Source organism: Dermacentor silvarum, chromosome 9 (assembly GCF_013339745.2).
Source record: "Dermacentor silvarum isolate Dsil-2018 chromosome 9, BIME_Dsil_1.4, whole genome shotgun sequence".
Lineage (NCBI taxonomy): Eukaryota > Metazoa > Arthropoda > Arachnida > Ixodida > Ixodidae > Dermacentor > Dermacentor silvarum.
The window spans coordinates 148,320,845-148,348,179 of NC_051162.1; the positions used below are offsets into that span (position 1 = coordinate 148,320,845).

General features: G+C 46.3%; 1 protein-coding gene and 1 long non-coding RNA gene across 2 annotated transcripts in view; both read right to left on the reverse strand.

Moving 5' to 3' along the window:
• Window positions 1–1,496, reverse strand: part of LOC125939918 (acetylcholinesterase-like) — a 16,184-nt gene extending 14,688 nt beyond the window's left edge. Inside the window, exon 1 of the mRNA XM_049655449.1 lies at window positions 1,340–1,496. Coding sequence (XP_049511406.1) covers window positions 1,340–1,496 — 157 coding nt within the window. The remainder of the gene's footprint in view (window positions 1–1,339) is intronic.
• A 19,873-nt stretch (window positions 1,497–21,369) lies between these two features.
• LOC125940152 (uncharacterized) lies at window positions 21,370–26,442 on the reverse strand. Its single transcript, XR_007463388.1, has 3 exons — window positions 26,116–26,442; window positions 22,300–25,350; window positions 21,370–22,178 (listed from the first exon to the last, which is right to left on the reverse strand). It is a non-coding gene; the product is annotated as an uncharacterized LOC125940152 (long non-coding RNA).
• Window positions 26,443–27,335: the final 893 nt, after the last annotated feature.

The following is a 27,335-nucleotide window of genomic DNA, read 5'->3' on the forward strand; positions in this document are numbered from 1 at the left end:
TGTGCTTTCGCGACGTTTCCACGGTGAAATAATCTAGCTTGATCCAGACCAGACGCGTAGACGTCCTCGACCGAATCGCCCCTTTTTGCTTGTGGTAAACCATCGCCGTAAAGTTTACGCGCGCATTCGAAGCGCGCACAAAATAGTGCTTTGACAGTGCAGCCACCGTAGTGCAGCGTTACGTAGGAGGACCGCGCGCTGTAAAACCGGCCGTTGTAAATTTTTTTCTTTTTTTGCTGTAAGTGGCGTCCGCCACTGGCGCCGCATAGCACCGCAGCGCCCCTGAGCGGCGGTGGGGTTGTTTTACAGTAAATTTTTGCTGAAAATATTTTTTTTTGTCGCGCGACGTGCTTCGAAAGTTTGCTCAAGTACACGAAACATGTGGTTTGGCGTGAAAATGATTGCATATGTTATTTTGGTGCGTACGTCTAGACAGCTCTGCCTGCTGAACCTAGAAAGGTTTGTCAAATGTTTTGTGGGGTTATCGGCATTCTTTGTCAGAAATGTACGTAAGAGCCCCAAGTTTTGAGGAAAGTGTGTCAAGCTGACAATTTTTGCCGGCAAAATTATTCATGATTGGTTCATGGTAATTACTTGAATGTCTTAGAGTTGTACCTTGCGGCCACATATTGTACGGTTTTTCTGAAAAATGAAACACGGTGAAAACATATCAAAATGTCGGTTTTGGTGCCCTTTCAGCTGTGACTTTCGCAATGAGGTGCTTCACGTAAAACTAAGACACAAAGTGCATCAGAAAGGCCCGTTTGCTGGCCCCACATTTCCGTCATTATCTCATTTCGATTTTTTGTCATGGGCGATTTGGTCCCTGAACCACAATCGGCATAGTTCCGTACCGCCGCTTCATCGCAAAGCGCAATTATTGCTGCGGTTTAGGGAGTGGGTACGCGCAGCGTGGGACTTTAACGTGAATTGCCTCAGCACATGAGAACTTAGCTGTGCTGCTCAGTCCTAACAACCATCATAAATATATTGTCTTCGTCCAAGACCACCCACAACGACTCAAGCACGAACAGCCGAAAAAACAAACATGATTTGTCATTCATGACGTCACACTAACGTACTACTGGCAAGAGTTTCGGCGCGAAATACAAAAAAGTGTTAACTGTGACCGTCGTTCTCTCTTCTGATAATCAACCTATCACCACCAAATCAACGAAAATAGTGTTCCCAAGAACACTTATCTAATGCCATTTAGGTTTTCTCCTTACTATACGTGTTCCTTTAATATTCCCCTCTTCAGTGTTACACCCTAACTCGCCACAGCATGGCACTGCATATGCTTGTCTTTTAAGGTTTAGCAACTGGCAGTAGCACTCACCTATTTGGTGACGCGGGTACGACTCGCCGGTCGTTTCCTTCGTGGCTTTTAACTTCTCCATCGGCATCACGTGCACAGGAACGACGCCTGCCGGACTGCACTCCGCGTCGGCCGAGACCGGAGCGCCGGCCTTCTCCTCAGGTCCGTCGATCATCATTGCGAAGTCCCGCACAAGCTCACCGATGCTGCTGCGGCTGGCTGCTGCGGGGGCTGCTGCTGCTGCTTGATGATGATGATTCACTATTGAATGGGAACACAAACCCACTGGGGGGGGGGGGGGGGATAAGCCACGATCGGGTGATATATGATAAAAAAAGGGGGAAAGAAAGTAATCGAAGATGTGAAAGAAAGCGATAATAAATGAAATAAGATAGTGTGTAAGAAGGCAGTCAGCCTTGTTTAAACAGGTAGAGTAACAAGAACTTAATTAATAAAAATACCTGAAGTAAGTGCTCCCCGAGATCTCCAGGAACGCTTCTTCGTCTTCTTCGTCTTCCTACGCAATCCAATACCACTTAGAAAATTCAAAATGTAAAAACACAAATTCACAGTTATAATAATTTTGATAATATTATTGAGAAGTGAACTTGCATATTTTTACATCTATCCTTTATTGAATCTATTTTACTATTAAGTGCATATTACTATTTTCATATAAGCAAGGCTGACTAACTTACTATAGGCTACTTTATTTTGATTTTGGTTTATTTTACATATTCAATTATTCATTTATTTTCCCTTTTTATTATTTATTTATTTATTTATTTATTTATTTATTATTTATTTATTTATTTATTTATTTATTAACTAATTTATTTTACCTTTTCATCATATTACCACCCGGTTCGTGGCCTATCTATCCCCCACGGTGGGTTTGTGTCATTCCTTAATTGAGGCTTCATCATCATCGCTCATACCCAGGAATTTCGGACACTGCCACTGCGGCCAACTGCCGAACTTCACCGCAGTGCACCAGCGCAACTGAAAGAAAGGGCCAGCATTTAAAAATAAAAATAATATTTGAGAAAAGCTGCCCGAATATTGCAACAAATTTCAGTCAACAGCACCGACAGCGTACGCCCTGCTAATAACTTGCATGTTTCCTTGCAAGTTTAGTGAGCCGCGTTATAGCAGTGCATAGATCCTGACCGAAAATTCTGCTGTAACGCAGCAAGGACGTTACTACTATGTGCCGTAAATACGTGTTAATAAAAGGAAGTACCCTCTCGACGTTGCTAATGAAAGTTATTGAAATTCAGGCGACCTTCTGGAAATATAAGTGTTCGAAAACGCTTGCCCATTGAGTAAGGCTGGTGCACTGTAGTGAAGCCGTAGGGACAATGACCAAATTTCTTGCACGGCGTTTTCTTTATTTCCCTTGTGTTTACAAACGGGCCCGAGAGTACTCTATGTCACACCGAGTTCATATTTCGTGAAATCGGGGTCATGTTATGCGTAAATTAAGTGTGGTAAAACCTTAACGTTTTCTGGATTAATTAGGAACTTTGCATGTAATTACAGAAACCTCATTTCACATATTTCCATTTGTCATACGCGTCTCCCGCGGTGCCCTCGTTCATATTCGCTGAAATGGGGGGGGGGGGGGGGGGCAGGTTATGTATTAGATGTAGGCAAAGTTCAAAGCTATGTAGCATAGATACAGCCCTTGCAGGGAATTACTTGCGCAAGCGCACCGAAGAATGGGTGTGCTGCTGAAATGCTGCTACATTGGGCCGCTCAATGAGTAGCAGAGAACAGAGCGAGCCGTACCGAGTGCCTGGCCGTGTTCTGCTACCGCGTGACCACCTTCTGCGTCACCATATCGTGACAAGTACACGTCTCGGCAAACGAAACCAAAACTGGTTGGTAGAAAACCCACTAAAATGGGTGCCAAGATTGCTTCTGATGGCTCGAATACGGCAAGTATACGTTGAACTCGATTGGTCGACAAATCTATCACGCGATGAAAAGTTGTCACCAGTATCTGTTGAAAGGAAGCTTGATCGCTGGGCCAACTACTGATCTCCGATTCATTATCATCATCATTATCATCACCTTCTTCGTCTTCTTCTTTTACTTTGTCATCTTTGTCGTCATTTATTAACTCTTAAGGACACCACTTGCGAGTTATTGCACACGGGGAAAGGAGGACGTAAGACACAGTGGTCACCAATATGAACCAAAAGGAAACAACAACAAAGACGAACTTAAAAAACTCGGGGTAGCTTGCACTGGTGGCGCAAGGCTAAAGACATGGCGGAGCTGATCGGTTCCTAGCTGGTCCTGGCTATACGAAGTGATGCTAAGTTATACGAAGTAATGCGAAGTGATGCTGAGTTATACGAAATGTGTAAGAATTTCCTCGTGGTCCGTGGCATGGGGCAACGCCTGGCGAAGCACTTGCAGTCCGAGCTCACTTAGGGGAAGTGGGGCGAAAGCTATGCACAGTGTACGGGTGGTGCGCAGCAGACAACACGCCAGGATGACGTCAGGGCGCATGCGCAGTAGCGCGCAGCTGGTGGAAGCTCGGCCGAGCCGCCGCCAGAGGCGCCTGCTGCAGTCACGGACACCGCGAGCGTCGGCGCTAATGCGGGGAAACGGAAGAAACGCGGAACCACCTCTGCAAGTAGCCTCGTTGGTGCTGCTACAATTTGTTTCTCTCTCGCTCTCATTTTCTCTTTCTCTCTCCCGAGCATAGCGCGCGCACGCTCTCCTTCCCTCTCATTAACGTCCCATGTCAAGGCAACATGTGCACGGCACGGAGAGGAGGCGAAGCATACGCCGCTCCGCGAGGTGGTTGCTAGGCAACGCAGTGGCAGGCGGTACACATTACGGCTGGCTTAAATAGCTCCGCTCTTAAAAAATAACAACAATAAGAACGACAAAAAAAAAGCAAAGGAGAGCAGAATCGAACTCGAGGCACGTTTCGAATAGGCAAATAAGAATAACTTGCCGCACCTCTCGGATCGCAAAAAGATAAAGAAAAAGAGAGAAACATACAAAAAGTTAGTACGAAGTACAGTGACAGCTAATGCACAGTTTAGTAAATAAGGCAATGAAAAACTCACAGTGAAAGTGCAGCGCCAGCGCCAAATCGACAGAATAGAGAGATGGAGAGAGAGAAGTGACTGTGGTTACGAGTTGAAAAAAAAAATCTTCCGAAATGCATGTTAACCCGAAATGCCCTCATTAGAAAACCACTAAATCGGCATGGGAGTGAATCTTGTTGCATTTAAGAGAGTTTTCTTTTAATTTTAATGCGAAACCGGCTGTATTGCCTGTTTATTCACATCCGCCTTTCAAGATTGTCGATCGTTTTCTGTGACTGTCGTCTATCTGAACAACCATCTGTCGTAGCGTGCGAAGGATACGTGGGAATGTCAGTTTAGTGTATGCAAATAGCTAGAAAGAGAAAAGCAAAAAAAAAAGGAAAGAAAACGAAAGAAATACAGAGCCCAGGAATTGACAGGGCACGTATAGTATTACGGGCTCTCAAGGGCTGGGGTAAATCGACGACGTGCACCGATTTAATTAAGGCTCGCGACTGCCGGCTATCGTTATGAGCCGAGTATACCGTGTTTACTCGCATGGAAATCCGATACCGAATGCAACCGTGTAATGCGCAAGAACAGTTTCACGGGAAGGAAAACTAGAAAAACATGTTAAACGTTATTTCTTGACATGAATGTACGTGTAAAAAAACTATTATCTGAGGTAAAACGCTTTTAAGTATAGTACATAATTAATTCGTGATTGCTTTGCTGAACTATCCACAACTGAAAACGAGTTCCAGCGTATAAAAAATTTCTTCTATAATAGGCTTCGCGTTAAGTTTCCTGAGCTTGAATATTTGGAGGTATCAACGTAGCATACATGCTACGTTACGTTAGGCTTAAACTTATACGAAAAGAAAGAAAGAAAGAACGAAAGAAAGAAAGGAAGAAAGAAAGAACGAAAGAAAGAAAGAAACAGGCCTATATTTGATTCACGAACCCAGTAGATGGTCGACAGCGGAAACTGAGGCTGGTAATGGATACAAGAATAGTGAAAGTAGTCACACAGGTGTGCAAGTGTCACGTGGTTGACAGTGTCGCTCCAGTCTGGGCGAAGAGTGCGGTCATATTGCCAGCAAGGCCAAGCTGCAAAACGGTACGATCTTCGACACAGGTCCGTTATCTACACTCCCGGCGATAAAGTATGGGTTTGGATACCCATACGCCGTCGTGGACTTTCTGAAAAACTGCTAAGACGGTACTTTGGGCCATACAGAGTGATTCGACGCCTGAGCGACGTGACCTACGAGGTCGTTTCCTGACAGTGAGAGTAACTCCAGTCGCCGCAAGCACTACCCGAAGTGGTGCATGTGGTGCGGATGAAGCGTATCTGTCGAACTAAGTTTCGTTTGTTCTTTTCTGTTGTTTTTTTTGTGGTTTTGTTTTGCGTGTCTTACTCTGTGCCATTTGTACGCCGCCCTCATATGCTTAAGTTACGCATCGGGACGATGCTTCCTTCGGAGGGAAGCAAATGCCGCGCCTGTACTCTGATGCAGAGGAGGAATATGCGAGCAGGCACGCGCGTTTCTATCAAGGCGCGGTGAAGAAGAAGAAGTCGCGGCAGCGCGCTGGTATTAAAAAAATGTGGTTGATCCCTCTTATATAGGAATCGGTATAGAACACGAAAGTGAAAGTGTCTTCACAGAAGTAGTGTAATGTTATTGCACATTGATATATAATGTCTATTGGTGTTTTTGTGGCTAAAGCGCCCTTAGGCGTTGATGCACCCCACGCTGACGCCTGGTGCACGTCTCCTCCATCACGACTACCAACGTCGATGACCATGAGCAACCGTCGTGCATATGGAAGCGCACTACGCTGCACACGCTAGCACAACGCGAAAGACGAAGCACGTACTGACACACTAATACAACGCGCAAGACAAAGCACGTAACTGAATCGTCACCGAGTCAAATCAGCGCGTACAGCGCGTCGTAATTGCAGCCTCCGCGATCAACTTCAGAAACATTTTCAGAGCTAATTGCGGAGGCCACGCTCCGCTGTGCTGAGTACGGTGAACGCCACCTAGTAGTGCTTCTGCGAGAACGCGTTGGTAGTGCTTCTTGATGCAGCGTCCCTTCGAATGCTGGCATCGAGGCGTCGCAGTGCTGAGACCACCGAAGCGTTCACTGTCGGTGCGCGTTAGTGTCATAATGCAGTACTTCTCTTTTCTGCTCGTAGGCGGCGGCAACCGCCCCGAGCAAGAGCGCGGGTACACGGAGGAGTGTTAGATATATGGCGCGTCTGTGTAGCTCTCTGCAAATGCGTTTGTGGCGCAATGGGTTAAACGCTCGGCGATCTATCGTCGCGGACCGAGAGGTCGTGGGTTCGATTTCCAAATTTTGCATGTTTGTGGAACTTTTTCTTCTGGTTTCTTTCTTTGTATTATGTTCGTGTATGTTCGTGTGACGTATTTCCATGACGGAAATACGTCAGTGAAGTCTTGGTGGACCCCGGCATAAAACACTTTCGTGTTAAAAAGGCGACCTCCTGCTATTCCTCTTGATCAGGGCTGTGCGACCTCTGTTTCTGACGTTGCGACAATATATATCCTTGCTCGTTTCGAATTCTCTCCGCATGACGCGCTTCCTATTGCGGCGTTCGCTAACGCGGCCCGCGGAGCTTTGTCGGTGACGCATCGTATCTCGCGACGAATCGTCAAACACCGCTGAACCCGTTGTCGCCCTGGGGCTTAGAAATCATACATCGAAACCGAAACTGTCAAGTTTCTTTAGCGCCGTGCACGTTATCAGGAACGATTGCCGAGGTTGTGTTTAGGAGTCCACTGAGCTTAGGATAGGAGTTTTAATAGGCGTTCTGACGTGTTTGCGTGCTTGTGAACATCGTTTCTCAGATCGTCTCGATAGACCATAGAAACGCCCATTTCGAGGCTCGAAGAAGAGACCTCTCGCGAGATGGCCGGAAGGGTAAAAAATTCGTAGGACGGTTAAGCTCCGCCTTTAACAGTGGAACGCCATATCATTCAAAGATCCCTGAATGCTTGTCAGGCTTCCTGGCAACTGCAGCTTTCTTTTTTCTTCACCTTAGCCTCTGCGCCGCTGCCTCTTTACGCTCACTACGCTGCCTGCCGAGCAGGCGAGCGCCATGTGGGTGAGGATTTTGGAAGTAATCTACCCGGGCGCGCTGCTGTTGGTGTTGTAGAAATGCTTGAAAAGGCGTTTGTGCTTGAGCTTCCTCGAAACAGATTTATGTTTTCTCGTACATTCAAATTACAATCTGACGCTTTCATGTCTGTAGGTTTCATTAATTTTTCAGGATCAGTAGACTCTCACGTATAGATAATAAGGGTTTCTAAAATATTTGCTGCTGTGCGATCCGCGTCGGCCATGCGTATGCTCGCGCCGCCCTCTCTTTGTCATCGTTCCAAGCGCTTGTGTGCCTAGTTTCCTTCCGCTCTCCCAGCGTGGCGGTCCCATCACGCGTGTGTAGTTTCCTCCGGCTCCCCGAGGTGGCGGTCGTATTCCACGCAAATGTATGCCGGCGATCAAGACCTCCGATCAAAACAACGTGTGTGTGCGCTTGTCTTTCTTCGGGATGACCGCCGTCGCCGCTCAAGAGAAATAAAATTTGCTCATACCACTGATCTAAATTCTGCGTCACCTCTATGTCGTGTGCTAAACTCCTTCGCTGGTTCCACGAACCTCCAATGTTCGTCCGGTGCTGTGGTTGTCCCAGCAAGAGCTACGACCATCAGCTTCAGGACTGACCACCCAACGACATCGACATCTGCGGAACTAGCTGCTCTTCGCGCTGCACTTTGTTTCGTCAATCGGGAACCACCTCGACAATGGTCTATCTTCAGTGACTCGAAGGCAGCCCTACAATCTGTGCTATCAGCTCTGCATCGCGGGCCATACGAACAGCTCGTATTTGATGTTAGACACCTACTCCATACATCGCATGAGAAAGGACACCACGTGGCATTTCAGTGGCTTCCAAGTCACTGCGGTGTCATAGGGAACGAAGACGCCGATAATGCCGCTCGGGCAGCTCTTGACGACACACAGGAAGAGGCCATACCACTCTCACGGTCCGACGCAGCCAGCAGACTTCGAGTGCTTGCACAGGAGATCACGCTCTCTCTATGGTGCACACCAAGCGGCCAGACCAACCGGAGCAATCGTCAATACCACCTGCCCTCTTTGATGCATCTCTGTATGCCAACTGGACTCCGCCGAAGAGAGGCCACTATGCTTTATCGCTTAAGCCTAGGGGTGGCATTCACTAAATCTTATTAATTTCTGATTGGAATGGCCGACAACGCTCTTTGCAATGCCTGTCTTTGCGAGGAGACGCTGGAACACATTCTATGCGACTGTCCTGAATATAATGTTCAGAGACAGTCCCTGGCGTCCGTTATAGCGCAACTTGACAACAGACCAATGTCAGTTGAAGTGATTCTCACATGTCGTCGACGGAAGACATCGCAGCTGAAGGCGACGAAGGGACTACTTCGGTTTTTAAAAGAAATGGGCTTGGACAAGCGGCTGTGACAGTGATGTCGCGTACCACGCAAGAGTGACGGACTGTGACTGACGATGTGTGTGCTGTGCTGTGTACTCTTTTATTGCGATAGCAATTATATGGACACTCAAAAGCAGATTTCTGCCGTCGGCGTCGCCGTCGCCGTCGCCGTGAGGTTCCGTATGACGTCATTTGGAGAAGAAATCGTTGCCGCGCGCCGAACGCTGTATGTGCGAGTGAAAGGGCGCGAGGGGCGCGTCTTTCACGGGGAGTGAACGCACGGCGGAGAACAAACGCGCGTTCTGCTCCGTGCTCGCTTAAGGGCTGCAGAAGTAGGCGTCTCTGTTCTCCTTCACAATCACCATGTATAGAGCAAACGCGCCTTCTTCCGACGACCGAGAGGCCGTGGGGGAGGGGGAGGGAAGGGAGGCGACGTTTAGCTGCGGCACGCAGTGCCTGTTTATATCAGAGGCTCCGGCAACAGTCACCAACGCCGCACGAATTTTAAGCGAACGCGGGCAAAACGCCGATGGCGTCGACAACAGTTCTGCGTGTTGCCGATGCTGCTGCATGTCCAAGTTTATACAGCTGATAAAGCTAATATCATTACTCCGTATAGCTCTCTACAAGTTTGCTATCGCAATTGATGCTTCGCCTTTCAGGTGAAACGGCGACAACTTTTCTCTCTCTCCTCCCCATCTTTCATTCCCCCTCATCCCGCTCCCATGTGTAGGGTAGCAAAGCGGTTGTGCTGAACTTGTTAACCTCCCTGCCTTTCCTTCTCCACTCTTTCCTTCCTTCCTTCCTTCGCTGGCAATCCACCTTCATAGCAGTGCAATGGCGCGTCATTTTTTATTGCGATAGCAATTATTTGGACATTCCAGGCGAACTTCCACCGCCGTCGTCGGCGTCGCCGTGAGGTTCCGTATAAAGTCCGAGTGCGATAACATCACGGCCGCGCGCCGTAGACTGTAGCTGCGATAGAAAGCATACGGGAGAAAGAGTACGGGGCGCAGGGTAACGCGTTCTCTGCTTCAACTGCCGGCCGCGACTGCGCATGGCGTGGCTGATGCGCGGCCGCGTGGGTGCAATCTGCGGTGGGTGCGAAGGCTAGGCGACCCAAGATAGCTGATGGCTTTGTGCGCGCTGTGCTTTCGCGCGCCTAGTTCGCGTTGAAGCGTGAGGCAGCACGAAGGGCAATTCACTCGCTGCTGCTGCCGCTTTTCACCACGCCAGCGTTGTGACAGCGAGTGTCCGTTGTCATCGAGTGAGATGCGTCATGTTTGTCTGCCTGCGCGTCACACCATGCTTGTCAATTTAGTTAGTAAGCGAATGTTTACAGCGGTTTATACAGCTGATGAAACTACTAACTTTACTGCCTTATAACTGTCTGATGATTGCTACCGCAATCAATGCTTAGCCTTTCGGGCGAAGCTGCCACTTCTTTCTTTATTTCCTGCTCGGCTATCAAGTATTATTGACGACCTATGACACTCGTTTTATGTTTTAGAGCATCCAACAGTGACATAAAATCTTCGTCGCAACCAATTGTCTTATACACATCACGCACTTTGACAACCATATACGCAACGTAATCATGCACCGATCGACATTTAACGCTACAGTGTTTATATGCTGACAGTCTACGCCAGACTGCATGCAGCCCGAACAAGAAAAAAATAACGTCCATCTGTTGAAAATCGCGTTCGGTTGGCAAAAGCGAATGTTAAGTGGGTTAAGGGGGTAGGCCTTTCAAGTCCTCTGTAGCATATCCCAAAAGAAAATGGCATTATTACAATGAATGAAGACATGTTCAATATATATATATATATATATATATATATATATATATATTGTGACGTAGTGTTAACACGACCTTTAATACGCCCGAAGACGCGGCGGACCGATCACACTCGAGGCACCGATCAGTCTCAAGATGAGTCCCCCAAGCGAAGACGACGAAGCCGATAAGATGATGAACATGTGCAGCCAAGCGAAGAAGTCACTAAGATATATATATATATATATATATAATATATATATATTATATATATATATGGTTTAATTTTGTTTCGCATAAAACACCTATCTCTCCATGGTGCACAAATCCCTCTTTTTTCTAACCAATTTTTCCCAGGCAGCCTTCTGGTATGAAGATTGAAAAAAAAACATTAAGCAGATCACAGGCACTGTGGGAATCGATGAAAGCGAAGACTTCTGTGCTGTTTGCGTTCATTGACGATATTTGGCGGTGATTTTGACGGCATACGACCGTCGCGAATGTGGTGTTAAATTTTACCTCGCGTGCACCACTCGCGTTCGTCTACGTAGTACACAGAGCGCACAAGAAGACGTGTTTGCTCGACGCGTTGTTGTGCGCCATTGTCCACATCCCGCGAGAACGTTAGCATGCACTGTCATTCCATCACACGGCGCATCGCATCGTGACTCAGAGAGACAGGCATATCCTCCTAAGAATCCTTGTACAACACACTGTACAATCAGTCTAGGAGATCAGTTGCGTTTATATGTCTGAAAAACTCATTTCACAACTTCTCCCTTATTTCAACGGCCTCCCTGCAGTTCCAAGTTGTGGTTTAGCAGCGATGAGCAGTCAAGAAACATACGCGACGGTCCTAACAGCGTGGCTACCTTTCTGCGACGGAATATACGCTCTGCTGTTTACTCTGACAAGATAGGGTTCAAATTGTTATATGTAGATACATTGCGTGACTACCTCGATCGTTGGACGCGGTTTTCGCCAACGAATACAATAATTTTGATTAGTAATAAAAAGCATCCTGTACAGTGTGAAATACACGTGTCGAGGCTGCGGACTCCACGAGCGTGCGAAGCAGTGTATATATAGGACTTTATATTCGATTCATGGGCGCCGCCATCTTGGGCTGTTACCCGCCGGGGTGGGAGCTCAGTCAGCTAAGGCGTTGCGCTGCTGAGCACGAGATCGCGGGATCGAATTCCGGCCGCGGTGGCCGCATTTCGATGGAGGCGAAATGCGAAAACGCCCGTGTGCTTGCGTTGTAGTGCACGTTAAAGAACCCTAGGTGGTCAAATTAATCCGGAGCCCTGCACTACGGCGTGCCTCATAATCAGAACTGGTTTTGGCACGTAAAACCCCAGAAAGAAGAACATCTTGGGCTGTTATACAAACAATTGTCCAATTTTTATGAGAAGTCACGTAACATGGTCATGAAACGCTGAACACATTTATACAGCTACTTTCATGCTTGCGAATCGACTGTAGTAGCATACACTTCGTTGTTAAAGATAGAAAACAGCAGCGTGGAGGAACCTAAGCGCTTCCGTAAAATAGTCTATAGCTGTTGGTTTATAGATATGTTTGTTATGCAGCGCATGAACAGCACATGCGGCATGACCATGCGTGAGTTTAATTGTGGCCTTAGCACGTGTTTTCTTGTTTTGCGCAATATTGCGACCAAATTGGCTGATTTACCATTCTAGACAAGCATGAATAAAACTGTACAAGCTGCAAGTTGGGGAAACTCAATTTTTTTCCCATGTTGTTTCCCACGTTTCCAGTCCTCTACGCCGCATTCACCTGTTTTACGGAAATTGTGTTGTCACAAACAGCAGTAGCATTCTTTTTATGCGATACCCTTTGGATATTACTGCTTTACAACAAGGAACGGCGGGGGGGGGGGGGGGGGAGGGTTGGGAGGCGTGCAAGGGGGCAGTGCCAAGACACAAAGCTTATGTATTATGTTAGTCTATCAACGGCAGTGATAGCTGTGTTGAGATACGCCATCGGTCTCGTACAGTAGGCTAACGTAGCTATAGCGTTTAAATTCAAATAAATTCTGAGGTTTTACGCGCCAAAATCGCAATCGCATTACCAGGCACACCGTAGCGGGGGACTCCGTATTAATTTTGACTTAGGAGAGCAGGCACGTGGCTGAAAAAAACCCCGTATGGCGTGGCGTTTAATAGCGCAACGTAAGAAACACAATGCCACCATACGGCTGGTCTGGCACAGAGTAAACGATGAAGAAAGGCGAAATTGCATGTTGAAATGAAAACGACAGCAACCGTAAGAATCAGTAATAATCATTTAAAAAGTACGAAGAAATGAGATGGACATTTCCTTTCAAAAAACAATGCAGGTTGCGAGAATTCACGCTGTGACTTCCCATTTTCTTGCCGCGATTCCACGGTGTCTACCAGGGTAGCCAACCGGAACTACCTCTGGTTAACCTACCTGCCTTTCTTTGCATCCTTTCTCTCTCTCTCTCTCTCACATACACAGTATTTAGGGCCGGGAATCGAACATATGACCTCGCACTCAGGAGCAGAACGCCATAGCAACTGAGCCATATCTAGCGGGTATGTGAAGTAGATAACGGCATGTTCAAGGATGGCGCGGCACTAAGATGTGCAGACAAGATGTCTCACCGGCTCTCATGCTACAGAAACGTGCTCGGGAAAGTAATATCGATGCAGGCGAAGTTTCTGGCAACAGAGATTCCATCGTAGCGGTTGTTACGGCTGGGAATCGGGCATACACTTGAGTTAATAGAGCTATTAGCATCCGATTGGAGTGCTTGAACTTTCAACGCCACTAGCGCAAATACGGTATAATAGTGCGGGACAAGAGAGCAAGAAAAAAAGAGAGAGAGAGAGAGAGAGAGAAGAGAACAAAAGAAAGGCGTGGCCTGCTTGTAAGAGCTTCCATTAAAAGCTCCAGCCTGGTTTTGTCTTCTACATGTCTGGGAATAGAAATAGATTCGGAAGGCAACACTAACGGAAAGATCTGAAACAGCTTCTTTTTTCACACGGCTTGTTCGCGGTGACCACGGCTTTATCTGCAAAATCTGCAGGTGTTTCGTTAGACGAGGGAACTTTCTGCTTCCACCAAGGCCAAGCGAGAACGCTTCTTTGCTTGCAAAGAAAGGTGATCTCTTATTAAAAAAAATTGAACAGTCTATATAGGGTCTATAGACTACAAGGTTCACATTCGATGAAGTTGACTGAAGTGCACCAGTGACACATCCGATAAGAGAGAGAGAGAAAAAAAGGATATGACGTGATCAGTATACGCTTTGAAGTCCTCTTGAGCTGTCGATTTACCATTGTATCAAAGTCGTGTATATTTGTGCGTCTTTAGAAGAAAAAAAAGAGAGAGAGACACTAGCTGTGAGCGAGTATACTAGTTCGTCCTGTTGTCTTCCTCATTTTAGTGCTTCCCTAGCGCTCATTCTCTTTTTTTTCTATTCGTGTTACCTCTGAATTTTTTTCTTGTTTATGATCATTGCTCCGTGCAGGCTAGAATAGTTTCTTTTCACGGTGCGAGCCGTTATTCTGATGTCCTATCGCAAGAACTTTGCTGAACGGATTAAAGCGGCCATATGACACCAAAATTTTGAGCTTGAATGTTAAACCGTACGTGTCCCACAGCCGCATTTGGTGCTGTAGATGCTATATAAGTAAGGTACACGCGCAACCTTGTTTGTTGCGGCAGTGATATTGCGCTCATTCGAACTGGCTCCGTACATTTATTGTGATAGGAATTATATGGCCACTCCAGGCGCATTCCGTCGTCGCCGTCGTGAGGTTCCGTACAAAATCAAATGGCAATAAAATCGTCACCGTGCACCGTATGCTGTATGTGCGAGTGAAAACTTGCGAGGGGGAGCCGGCGATCGCGGCTCAACCTCGCGCACGCAAGGGAGGAAAGCGGGAAGGAAGCGTCGTCTTCCGTCGCGCGCCACGCTCTGGGTGGAGGGTAGGGAGGGGGGGGGGGCGTCTTATTCCGGGTGGCACCGAAAACACAGCGCATGGCGGACTATGTCCCCGACGCAAATGGCTTTCAATCTACAGTGGCCCGGGCGAGTGCAAGCGGCTGCAAGTGGTAACCAGTCGCAAGTGGTAAACAAGTGGTAAACAGTAGCAAGTGGTAACCAGAATCGACCAGATAGCCTTGGCCTGGCGCCACAAACTTCTTTCTTTGTTGCGGTCACATGAATTCAGGAAATTATGAAAACAAGATTGTATTACAGCACCTTTTATCAGTTACAAATGTGCGGATGAGAATGGAAGCACTGGCTTGCCACTTGGCTCGTCGCTCGAGCAGACACTTCGGGATGAAAGGCCTGCTGTAGCTACGAGCCAAGAGTGATGAGACCAACTGGGCTCAGTCATGGTTGACCTCCCTGCCTTCGATTTATTCTTTTCTCTCAACTCATGATGAAAAGTAGAAACCTACCTCTAAATATCTTAAAAAATCGCCTACAGGCACTTCAAGCATTAACACCATAGGGGACAAGATGTGAGTAAACGTGGTCAAGGTTTTCGAAACCACTGAGTGAAAATTATTTGATTTGTTACTTGAAACAATTAAAAAGTCATCAACGTATCGGAACACTGCGACAAAGTCTTTACTTCTGAAACGATCGTCAAGAACTTGGTCACGGTTGGCTAGATACGTCACTTAAGCAAGGAACAATGCAGGACCCAGTACATGCGCCATTTTGTTGTTTGACAATAATTCCATACCATGTCGCGTAAGTTGAATTAACATAGCCTCCGATGCCTCATATTTGTACTATGACTTGCGCATATGCCCTCGAAACCACCCTCATTATGTGCAGGTAAAAGTGTGAGTAAATTGTTCTTCATGGGCGCAACAGTTCTATTCAGGGAAAATTTTCCACGTACTCGACGGGATCGCGTCAGCACATCCACGCCCCCGGATACACATATTTCCGACTTGGCTTCAGGGACTCGATCGCTTAGAGTCTTGACCATTGAATTCGCGGGCTTCTTTCACGCTCAGAAAAACACTTTTATGTAGCATGTACTGAGCAACAGAAAGCTGCATCCGGAGCTTCTCATGTTGGTCTACAATTTTCTCATTGACACTTTTCATCTAATTATAATATTTGAGAATTTGATTAATTATCACTAATTATGTGATTAGGTTCAATGCAAAACAAATATGTATCCCCAAGCGACAGCAAACGACATTACCTTGGTTTTGCCCAGTTACGTGGCATTTGTATATTTGGAAATCTTGGAGCATATTTGGGACACGCTGTATACATACATACAGAGGGAGGAAACATTCGCTGGCCGCAACGGTTGCTTCGTGGCGGAGCCGTTCCTATGCTGCAGTCCGCAGTAAGCAGCAACGGCCAATGTGTCCTATTCTTCAAACGCGTTAGGATTAAATTATGGAATCACCTACAGGACCAGTTTGTTGCTGACGGTGAGGGATGCCTCTTAAGTTTCTGGTCTTCTTCTTTCAGGGGTTTTACGTGCCAAAACCAGTTCTTATTATGAGGCACGCCGTAGTGGAGGGCTCCGAATTGATTTTGATCCCCTGGGGTTCTTTAACGTGCACTACAACACCCGCCGTGGTTGCTCAGTGGCTATGGTGTTGGGCTGCTGATCACGAGGTCGCGGGATCGTATCCCGGCCACGGCGGCCGCATTTCGATGGGGGCGAAATGCGAAAACACCCGTGTACTTAGATTTAGGTGCACGTTAAAGAACCCAAGGTGGTCCAAATTTCCGGAGTCCCCCACTACGGCGTGCCTCATAATCAGAACTGGTTTTGGCACGTAAAACCCCATAATTTAATTTAACGTGCACTACAACGCAAGTTTCTGGTCAACGAAATTCTTGACGGTAGTGGACGGAGAGGATACCCTTAGCAATAGTGTGTACAACTTGACAGCGGACTAAAGACAGACAGTAAAGACGGAGACAAGCGTCATTCTATGCATTATTAATGTGCACTGTTGCGCTACATGCAATCGTGGATTGTCAACTATGCCGGTCCAGCACGGAGCATTGAAGAGGAACTTTTATCTCGAGGACAACTTCGATGCTGCAATTAAAATACATGTTAAGCAGGAAAGTGTTTTTGTGAGACAACCATTGGACAAATTTAATAAAATGTATGCACTTGGAGAAAAAATGAAATTCTAGTGACTTTAAGAAGCAGAATTTTGATTTTTGATATCAAATGTTTGACACAAATTCCCGAAAACTGGGAAGGTAACCGAGATGAACGCACGAAGTTTGCAAATCTGTCGCTATGCACAATAAAGTTGCACTTTCGCCCGAGAGCCGAAGCATCGATTGCGATAGCAAATTATTAGATAGCTATACGACGTAAGGGACGTATCGGCCGCACAAACTTAGCATATGGCGCGCGGCCACGATGCATTTTTTACGGAATAATACGGCGATGGCGATGGTGGGAATTCGCGTGGAGTGTCCGTATAATTGCTATCGCAATAAAGGAAGAGATATCGCGGTTCCGTAAACTACATTTGCTAGAGCATCTAAAGTGGAAATGCTTATCTATGAATTTACATTACGTTACTTCGTTGCAATGCTTACAAGGGTTTTGCAAATGTTGTACTCCCAAATAATGGTATTTTTCAGAGCAAATTTAACTAATACATCAATTTCGGCCCCTTTACACGTACTACTAGGTGAATTTTACAGAATTGTGATATAGTGTTTTTATTGCTGGAGTACAGAGTTGTAAACTTGACACAAGTTTTAAAGTTTTTCAATTTCAAGCATTGACGGCCTCAATAAAAAGTATCTTCTTACTGTCACTATATTTTAACTTGTCATTTTAAATGCAGCAAACCCTCATCAAAATCCATGCAGTGCTTGCCGAGAAAAATGTCGCAATTTCGCCTGAAAGGCGGAGCATCAATTGCGATAGCAAATTAGTAGAGAGCTATACGGAGTAAGTATAGTAGTTTTATCAGCTGCATCAACTTGGGCACATTCGCTTACTAACCGAATTAACAAGCATGGTGTCAGCGCGCACAAGCAAGCATGAATAGAACACACTCGATGGCCGCAGACAACCACTGTCAAAACGCTGGCGTGAGCAAGCGCAGCAGGAGCGAGCGAAGGTTCGTGTGGTCTATCGCTTTAACAAAAAATGTCGCAGTTTCGCCCGAAAGGCGAAGCATCGATTGCGATAGCAAATTAGTAGAGAGCTATTCGGAGTAGGGATAGTAGTTTTATCGGCTGCATAAACTTGAACACATTGGCTTAATAACTGAATTAACAATCGTGGTGTCAGCGCGCACAAGCAAGCATGAATAGAACACACTCGAGTGCCGCAGACAACCACTGTCAAAACGCTGGCGTGAGCAAGCGCAGCAGGAGCGAGCGAAGGTTCGTGTGGTCTATCGCTTTAACAAAAAATGTCGCAGTTTCACCCGAAAGGCGAAGCATCGATTGCGATAGCAAATTAGTAGAGAGCTATTCGGAGTAGGGATATTAGTTTTATCGGCTGCATAAACTTGAACACATTGGCTTAATAACTGAATTAACAATCGTGGTGTCAGCGCGCACAAGCAAACATGAATGGATCACACTGAATGACCGCAGCCAACGACTGTCAAAACGCTGGCAGCAAGCGCAGGTTCGCGCGGTCTATCGCTTCAACGGAAACTGAGCGGCGAATGCACAGCGCATTCGCCGCTCACCGACGATTTTATCGCCCTTGGAATCTATACGGAACCTCACGGCGACGGCGACGCCGACGGCAGAAATCCGGTTGAAGTGTCCATATAATTGCTATCGCAATAAAACTGAGTGGCGAAAGCACAGCGCATGCAAAGGTCAAAGCCGTGTGGAGATCGCTTTCAAGATACGGTGTGCGCGACAGCCCGCAGCCGCGCAAAGTACAAGTACGGAGTTGCTGGCAGAGTAGAAGCCGCACCCCCTCCCTCTCGCACTGCCTTCCCGCTTTCCTCCTTTCGCGTGGGAGATTGAGTCTCCAGTTCCCCCTTGCGCTCGGTCACAATATACACATTTGGTGCCGCAGCTAAACGTCGCCTCCCCTTCCTCCCTCCCATCCCCCAACGGCATTTCGCATTTGACGTCGCGTTTGCCCTCCGCCGTGCGTTAGCTCTCCGAGAAAGCGCGCTACCATCTTGAAAGCACGCGTCCCTGGCGCGCTTTCACTCGCACATACAGCATACGGCGCGCGGCGACGATTTTATCGCCCTTGGCCTTCATACGGAACCTCACGGCGACGGCGACGACGATGGCATAAATCCGCTTGGAGTGTCCATATAATTGCTATCGCAACAAAAGAAAGAAGAAAGGTTTATACACTACACATTTTAACACCTTTATGGGTGTATAAAGGGTGCTTGATTGCCTTCACGTGTTAGGGGTATCGAATCATTGGCGGGGACCAATAAAGTTTTATTGCGATAGCAATTATATGGACACTCAAAAGCAGATTTCTGCCGTCGGCGTCGCCGTCGCCGTCGCCGTGAGGTTCCGTATGACGTCATTTGGAGATGAAATCGTCGCCGCGCGCCGAACGCTGTATGTGCGAGTGAAAGGGCGCGAGGGGCGCGTCTTTCACGGGGAGTGAACGCACGGCGGAGAACAAACGCGCGTTCTGCGCCGTGCTCGCTTAAGGGCTGCAAAAGTAGGCGTCTCTGTTCTCCTTCACAATCACCATGTATGTAGAGCAAACGCGCCTTCTTTCGACGAGCGAGAGGCCGTGGGGGAGGGGGAGGGAAGGGAGGCGACGTTTAGCTGCGGCACGCAGTGCCTATTTATATCAGAGGCTCCGGCAACAGTCACCAACGCCGCACGCATTTTGAGCGAACGCGGGCAAAACGCCGATGGCGTCTTCAACAGTTCTGCGTGTTGCCGATGTTGCTGCATGTCCAAGTTTATACAGCTGATAAAGCTAATATCATTACTCCGTATAGCTCTCTACAAGTTTGCTATCGCAATTGATGCTTCGCCTTTCAGGTGAAACTGCGACAACTTTTTTTCTTGTTTGCCGACGTTTTGTGGCTAATACAGGTGATGATAGCTGCGACAGACGACGCGAAAAGTCGAATAAATAAACTTTCAAAGCTATTGCTGTCTAATACTCTTGTCTCAGTGCCCCAGGTGGATAATATAGAGTTTTAGAATTGGGGACCCAAGAAAATTGCGGGCCGCAAGCTCGCATGCGCAGAACCCAAGCTTGGATTCTTGCGTTCGCGTTGACCCAAGACGCACAAATCTAAAGCTAGCGTGACTCCCAAGCCGTCTTTGGTCTTAAAACAGCATACGTAATTCGTAGTACTAACACAGTAATTACGTTAATTACATTTTATTCTCTGCCCCCATTTTTCTCAAAAATGCATTCTGTTCGCTTTCACTTGTGTGTAAAACTTTTTTGTCTTTCTTGCTTTCAAGCACCTTTTTATTTTCCCCTCTGCGGCGTCCCAAGCTTTCGACCCAATGCTGTCTGCGTTTGACCCAATTCACAAAATCTGCTGCTCCTCTAAACCCAAGAGCAGCCTACCCAACGCGGCTTGGAGACCCAGAGTCTTGGGTCCCCAATTCTAAAACTCTCCTTTAACACAGCGTTGAACTAAGGCTTTTCTCATCGCACGGGTAAGAGCTCGCGGTCGTATGCAATAAAAATTTTATAGCCCTAAAGGTAAGCCAACACCCTTAAAGGAGTAAAACTTCTTAGAGTGTATACCAACACAGCAGCATATACGACCATAAAAAAAAAGAAAAAAATAATAAAAACATGGGTCACGTGGTAAAAGGGTAAACAAACCGGCGGGCAACCAAGAAACACGAAATCACAAGCAATGAACGTCGCGGAGGAAGCGAAACGAAGCGAGCAAAACTCGGGTCGCGTGCGGGTCGTTTTTTCCCACGCTTCGGCCTCGTCCCCTCCCTTAGACAGGTGCCAGCTTTCCCCGCCCCACCTTCAGCTGAGACGTCGCCAACTTCTTCTTTCCTTTCGAGTCTTTTTCTTTCTTTCTTTTTTTTTTCTTTCTTCCCTGCTGGCTATTCCCCGGCTGCTCCGCGCCCCTCTTTCCGTAGACGGTGCGGCGACTACCGTATTTCCCGGTTTATAATCGGCCGACTATACGCCTCGGCGTCATCATCAGCCTATGTTTATGTCCACTGCAGGACGAAGGCCTCTCCCTGCAATCTTCAATTACCCCTGTCCTGCGCCACCTAGCTAGAAGTTGTACCTGAATTCCCAATTTCGCCACCCCACCTAGTTTTCTGCCGTCTCGACTGCGCTTCCTTTCTCTTGGTATCCATCCGTAACTCTAATGGTCCACTGGTTATCCATCCCACGCATTAGATGGCCTGCCCAGCTCCATTGTTTTCTCTTAATTTCAATTAGAATATCGGCTATCCCCGTTTGCTCTCCGATCCACACCGCATATTCGTGTCTCCTTAATGTTAGGCCTAACATTTTCCGTTCTATCGCTCTTTGTGCGGTCCTTAACTTGTTTTCGAGCTTCTTTGTTAACCTCCAAGTTTCTGCCCCATATGTTAGCACCGGTAGAATGCAATGATTGTACACTTTTCTTTTGAACGACACTGGTAAGCTCCCAGTCAGGATTTGGCAATGCCTGCCGTATGCACTCCAACCCAATTTTATTCTTCGATAAATTTCTTTCTCATGATCAGGGTCCCCTGTGAGTAACTGACCTACACTCTAAGCCAAAAGAGACTAACGGGGGTATATGGGTTAGTCCTTTGAGGGACTAACTGCGTTGCCACAACCATTACTCCCTTTAGGGACCAACGGCAAGGGGATGAACTGTTAGTCCCCTAGCAGTTACTCCCTTGGAGATTAACTTTTGGTCCCTCCAGTTACTCCCTGGAGGATGAAATGTTAGTCTCCCCAGTTGCTCCCCAGAGATTAAATGTTAGTCCCACCAGCTGCTCCCCGAGGACTAAATGTTGGTCCTTGCAGTTACTCTCCGAGGACCAACTGCTCATCCTTCCAGTTACTCCCCAGGGGATGAACTGTTTAGTACTCCATATTGGTGTTACTCCTTATAGGGTTAATTTTTTGTCTCGAACATGCTTTTCAGAGGCCCAAGACATGAGCAGAGCTGCTTGGGCTGGGATTTTTTTTTTATCTCGAACATGTTTTTCAGACACAGAACAAGAGCTGCTTGGGTGCTTGTAACATAAAATATGGAGAAAATATAAACAATAGAACACTTTATTTTTTTTTACAGTAGCAACGTGTGTGACACGCGCACAAGTGGAGTTGGCCACACACCACTGTTAACACCGACCATGTGGCATATGGTCAAATGTTCTTTGTGCCTTTGGCGCAAAAACAATGTCGAATATCCAGTAAAGGGCAATCTGCGTGGCAAGGCCAGAGACAAGGTCATCTTCGTCAATCTTGATCGATTCGAGCTGTACATGGAGGGCTCTTGCTTGCAGCAGGCTAGTTCCCTCGTATTTCACCGTAGGCATATGATGTGACGCATCCGGGTGCTGCAAAAATAAATGATAGGGTTGTAAGTGTCAAAGCCAACACATGATTATGAGGCACGCTGTAGATGAGTGGTCCATGCAACAGGTCTATTATCAGCATGCAAGTTACATATAATCTTACGTAAGGGGAAATAAAAGCCTCCATCCTCTCCTTCACAAGGCTTGACAGTCAAGCGCACAATCTGAAGCTGTAGGCTTCAGGTCTGAAACGAAAAGTTTTCACAAATTAGGCATGAACACCCTACACCACGATTGCAAGACCTCATATATGAACACAGGCATTGAAAGACAATTTACATTGCAATTACAGTGGATCCCCGATTATAAGGCTTTGAGGGGACCACACAAAACCGCTCTATAATCGGGGCATCGTATAATAAAAAAAAACTTAAGAATATAGGCAGTGACGATGTCTTGCCCAAAAAACAGGTACAGACTGCCTGAATAATCCCACGGCACGAACCTGCACTGCTTGCAAGGAAGGTAGATTAAATTATTCAAAAATTGCGGTATTTATTCGATTGTAACACAAGTGTACTTTTTTCACAATTTTCGTTGCTTGAACCATGACCCTTGTGTTCATTCGAATAACGACAAAATTGACCATTTAAAACAAATCTACTAAATCCCACGATTTCTTGCGTTACGTTGGCAACCTGTAACCTTACGGCTCGATCCAATCCATGGACAGGTCGACCGAAGTGCTAACTTGTTTTTGGTTGGAATCGGCGCTGTTTTCACTGTGCTTGTGACTGGTTACGGTGCTGTAATACCCTATAACCTTTTGTGGTTCGACTCAGTTCATTCGCGGCATTATGGCAACGCAGCACATTCAGTATGACGGTCGCTTCGGGAGACGAGCAATTTTGATGGCCGAGGAGCTGGGAAAGAGGCCACACAACAAGAATACAAACATTTCTGATGCTGCTAATTTTTGTAATAGCATAACACTTCAATGTTTGAAACAGTAAGGCGGTGCACAAGGAACCCGAGAGCAGATTCAGAAAGCGTTCGTAAGCAAGAATTTGTAAAAGTGGTGATTGGTCAACCAGGGGGATCGGTCCACCCATGAAACAGGATGCAGAAACCAGGGTGCTGGCCAGTCAAGAAGTGCTGTTATGAAGGCTTGCACATAGAGAGCTTTGTGAATTTAAGTCGACTCATTTGTGCTAGCCAAAACAGATGTCAAAGGGTACAAGATGCTGTTAGTAGTACCAACATAAACAGAGCTTCCAAGTTGCCTTCCAGAACCAACAGAACAAACTCCAACAAAAACAGAGAGAATTTATTATGGCAATGAAAACAGCAAAAGCACAAACACAGGACATTCCACATCGTCAGTGCCACCATAGCTATAAGTCAAGATACATTTACTGGCTATTGCGTACAGCTGCACTTTGTTCCAAAAATTAATCATCCGTGTTGTGAACTACTTTGGCTGTATTGGTTTCCACTCGACAAAGAGCAGCAGTGTCTGTGGATTGCTAACAGCAATTGGAAAATCTTCTATCTGATCACTTGGCGTGGAAACAAGCATAGGAGTGCCGGTGTACGGGCAACCCAATGCAACCCTGAGAAATTTAAGTGCCAGCCGTTATAGAATATTTGCATGAGCTACCGGCATAGTTCTCATGCATTTCAAGTCCACTATGTCATGCCTATGTCGGCCTATGTCCACTATGTCACACCTATGTTGGTGCTCTCCCAGGCACATGTTGAGGCACCGGCCAGTCTGCCCCATGTAAATCTGACCAAATATACACATGATCAAAGGAATAGACCACACAACCCCTGATGGATGCAAGACAAGTTTTGTGGTATCTTTAACTAAGCAAGCCTCCCTTGCCTGGATGTCTTTCTCAATTCGCTTGTGGATTGCTATGCACATATATAACCAGAAAGAAATAATGTAGACAGGATATGCACGACAGTCCGTAAGTGAACTGTGAAAGGCAAGCAGGCAAGCAAGCGAGGCTTCCTTGGTTAAAGGTACCACTAAATTTGTCCAGTGTTTGTCCGAGGCAGTGTATTGTACTCCTTTCACATGTGGTCAAATGCACATAGTACAGACTGGCCAATGCCTAAGTATGTACTTAAGATATTAACCATATTTGACTCAAAAGGCCAGTATGCTCATCCGTCTTGGCCGTGCATTCCAGCAATAGGACTTCTGGCCAGATTACACGATCGTCACCTATTTTTCACCTACAGTGGAAAATTGACACATGAAATCAGTGAGGCACACTGCATAAATAAAAAGACGTGTGCGCCAGCCCCATTAGTAATGGTCTGCCTTCTCTCACAGTGTAAATTTTGTCCTGAAAAGTTACATGAACTGACCGGCAAACTCAAAAGGACGCTACAAATTTCACCTAGTGGACACGGCTGGTTCTCAGAAAATGCACAAATACAGGGATGGGTATCTGTTGGCATACTGTAGTAATAGTTGGCGCAAGTTAGCTTCGACATTGCTGCCATACTTCAGCTGTCGCAAGGCTACACCTTCACATTTCATTTCAAGAAATTTAAGCTCATCATATGTGTATTTGCCAGTGGCAGTTAATCTGAGGACAAGACAGAAATTATTGTAAATAGCAATGCTAAAGTAACAATGGTAAGCAAAGGTAAGCACGCTGCACACTTAGACCTGTGACATATTTGGCACACTACAGTTCGAATTCTAACATGCACAAAAACTGCACATGTGTGTAGCATAAACAGAGAAAAAATACAGAAATAAAAGCTACAGCATAAAGAACAGTTTCAAAACAATAAAACCAAAATAAGGAGAGTAATATACTGTGTGCAAAGCAAAAATAAGTGAACTTGCAGCCAAGTGATTGAAGCGAGAAAAACATGCTAAACATCAGGACATGTTAGGTTTAGTTTTATATAGAACACAATAATGTGTGCATAATGTTATGAACACAAATAAGCAGCAAGTTGAATAACATTGCATAACTATTTAGCCTATTTAGTAAGCTGAGTTGAGTAATATGTCGATAAGCTTATACACAAATCATACTGAGATCGTAGTTTCTGGTACACGTACACTTCATACATACCTGACATGACATCCAGATTACACCCTGTGCTGCTGTAGCCATGGCTGCGGGATCCCTGCATTTCCCTGCCATTATGTTGACACTGCTATAGGGTCACGGTCTCACCACTGCAAAATGAGTAGTGTGTTAACTTATAGCATTGATTGGCACAATAAAACTGTCATATTGTGAACACATGTAAGGTGCACATAAAAACATGTCTGGACTAGTGCAGGGTGGCAACGGAGCACAAGGTCGAGTCACTGAAGAATGTCATGATAATAGGGACCCCTTCATCAAAGTAAAATTTTGAACACGCACGCAGCAGCACATACAAGAAATGTTTGTTTACATACTAGAGTTTGCTTTCATGACTTAGTTTAAACAACTTTCCCCTGCCATGTTTAGTTACGTCAAAGTTATGGCAACACCCCTTGTTTTGAAAAGAAAGCTGTACTAGTAGCAAACTGTGACTGCTTACATTCTCGTTTTCTCCTCAAACTGCTCGTAAACCGAAAACCTGGTAAGCATAGATTATTTACAACGTCGAAGAGTTTATAAGCGAAAAAACGTAATTGCCGTAATAATCGGTGAAGAGACAGATCAGTCGTTATTATGCAACTTCAGCAGAAAAGCGGAAGCGCACGTACAGGTGAACACGATTATTTTCGAACGTAATTTTTCTCATCGGAAGAAAACGCTTATCAGGATATTCAATTTCGCATCAAAGCAATAAATTTGCGTAACTAAATTCTGACAAACAGCGCGCAGCATGCACAAGCACAGGTTTCACTGTTGTCGCAGAAGTTCAATTTCCTACGTTCGCAAGGTACGCTATGCACACGCGAGGAGCACGCACAACACACGTGTACTTAGCAAGCACGACTGCTTACCTTTTCAATGGTACGACGCTCTCCAAGTTGCCGGTGCTGCGTCGACGACATTACTCCCATCATAGATGTCGCTGCGTAGTGGACGAGCTGAGGCACGCTAACAATACGCATTATTTTTTTTTCGACGTCCACCCAACTTTCCACGACAACCAGACAAAGGCCACGACATAAAAATCGTTGGTCCACATTTGCCTGGCGCGCCACGCATACGGCGAGTTCGCAGCGAGACACGAGGTATCTTCTGGCACTTTTGTGCACGCTAACTACGTCCCGTTTCATTACAGCAAACACAAAAACACACGATAGAGAAAATATATCGTAAGCAGCGCGGTTCCAGCTCGCACAGACGACCGCCATCTTGAAGACTGAGGAAAAACAACAGCGCCATCTGCATACTTGTGAGGTTGTTGTGGCCTCCGTGATGCCAACAATATTCACCAGTAAACTCACGTTTTGTGCCGTGTTACGCCCAGCTACGTATATATGTTGCGAGGCGAAACAAGCCACCGAACAGTCCACATTGTACGCTATAGTTTATCGTAGAAATAAATTCTATGACGTATTTTCTTTTTTTGGATTGCTTCCGTGGTCTGCAGCCAGCAAAAGCATAGCCTTAGAGATCAGGTTACGTTATCCTTTGAAAGCCGTCGCTGGGGCGTGAGTTGAATGATATTGACTGCCTGTGCCGTCACTTCGTTTTAGATAACTTCCGGCTATCGTTAACATCAGCTGTAGGCTCAGAAATTGTCGAAACGATCTCTGCAGTGTGCCTCAATCGTGGTTTTCGCATAAACCTCAGCATTGCTTTTAAATCAACATTTTTGGCAAACTATGTAACACTGCGATTTGCCTGTAAATTGTGCTCGATATGATAGACTAATAATCTGTATTATTAGCCTCCCCCCGCACCCCCCCCCCTCCCCTAAAAAAAAAATCAGAGCCCTTCCACTATGTGAAGATCGAAGACCAGCTATGGTCTTCGATGGTTCTCGCTATCTGCTGGTTCTCGTGGTTCTCGCTATCTGCTGTTTGTCGCGAGCGACGTTGTACGGGGTGCCGCGTAGCTTCGCAATTTATTGCGATGTTCTCAGGCTATTTTTGTTGCAGGTTGTTCGTTAATGCACTGACTCGACTGCAGCTTCAGCCGCTGACGCTTTGGTGCAACCATTTAATTCATTTGTGTGCATGCGTATCTATTGACAAAACGTAGTCCCCCTACG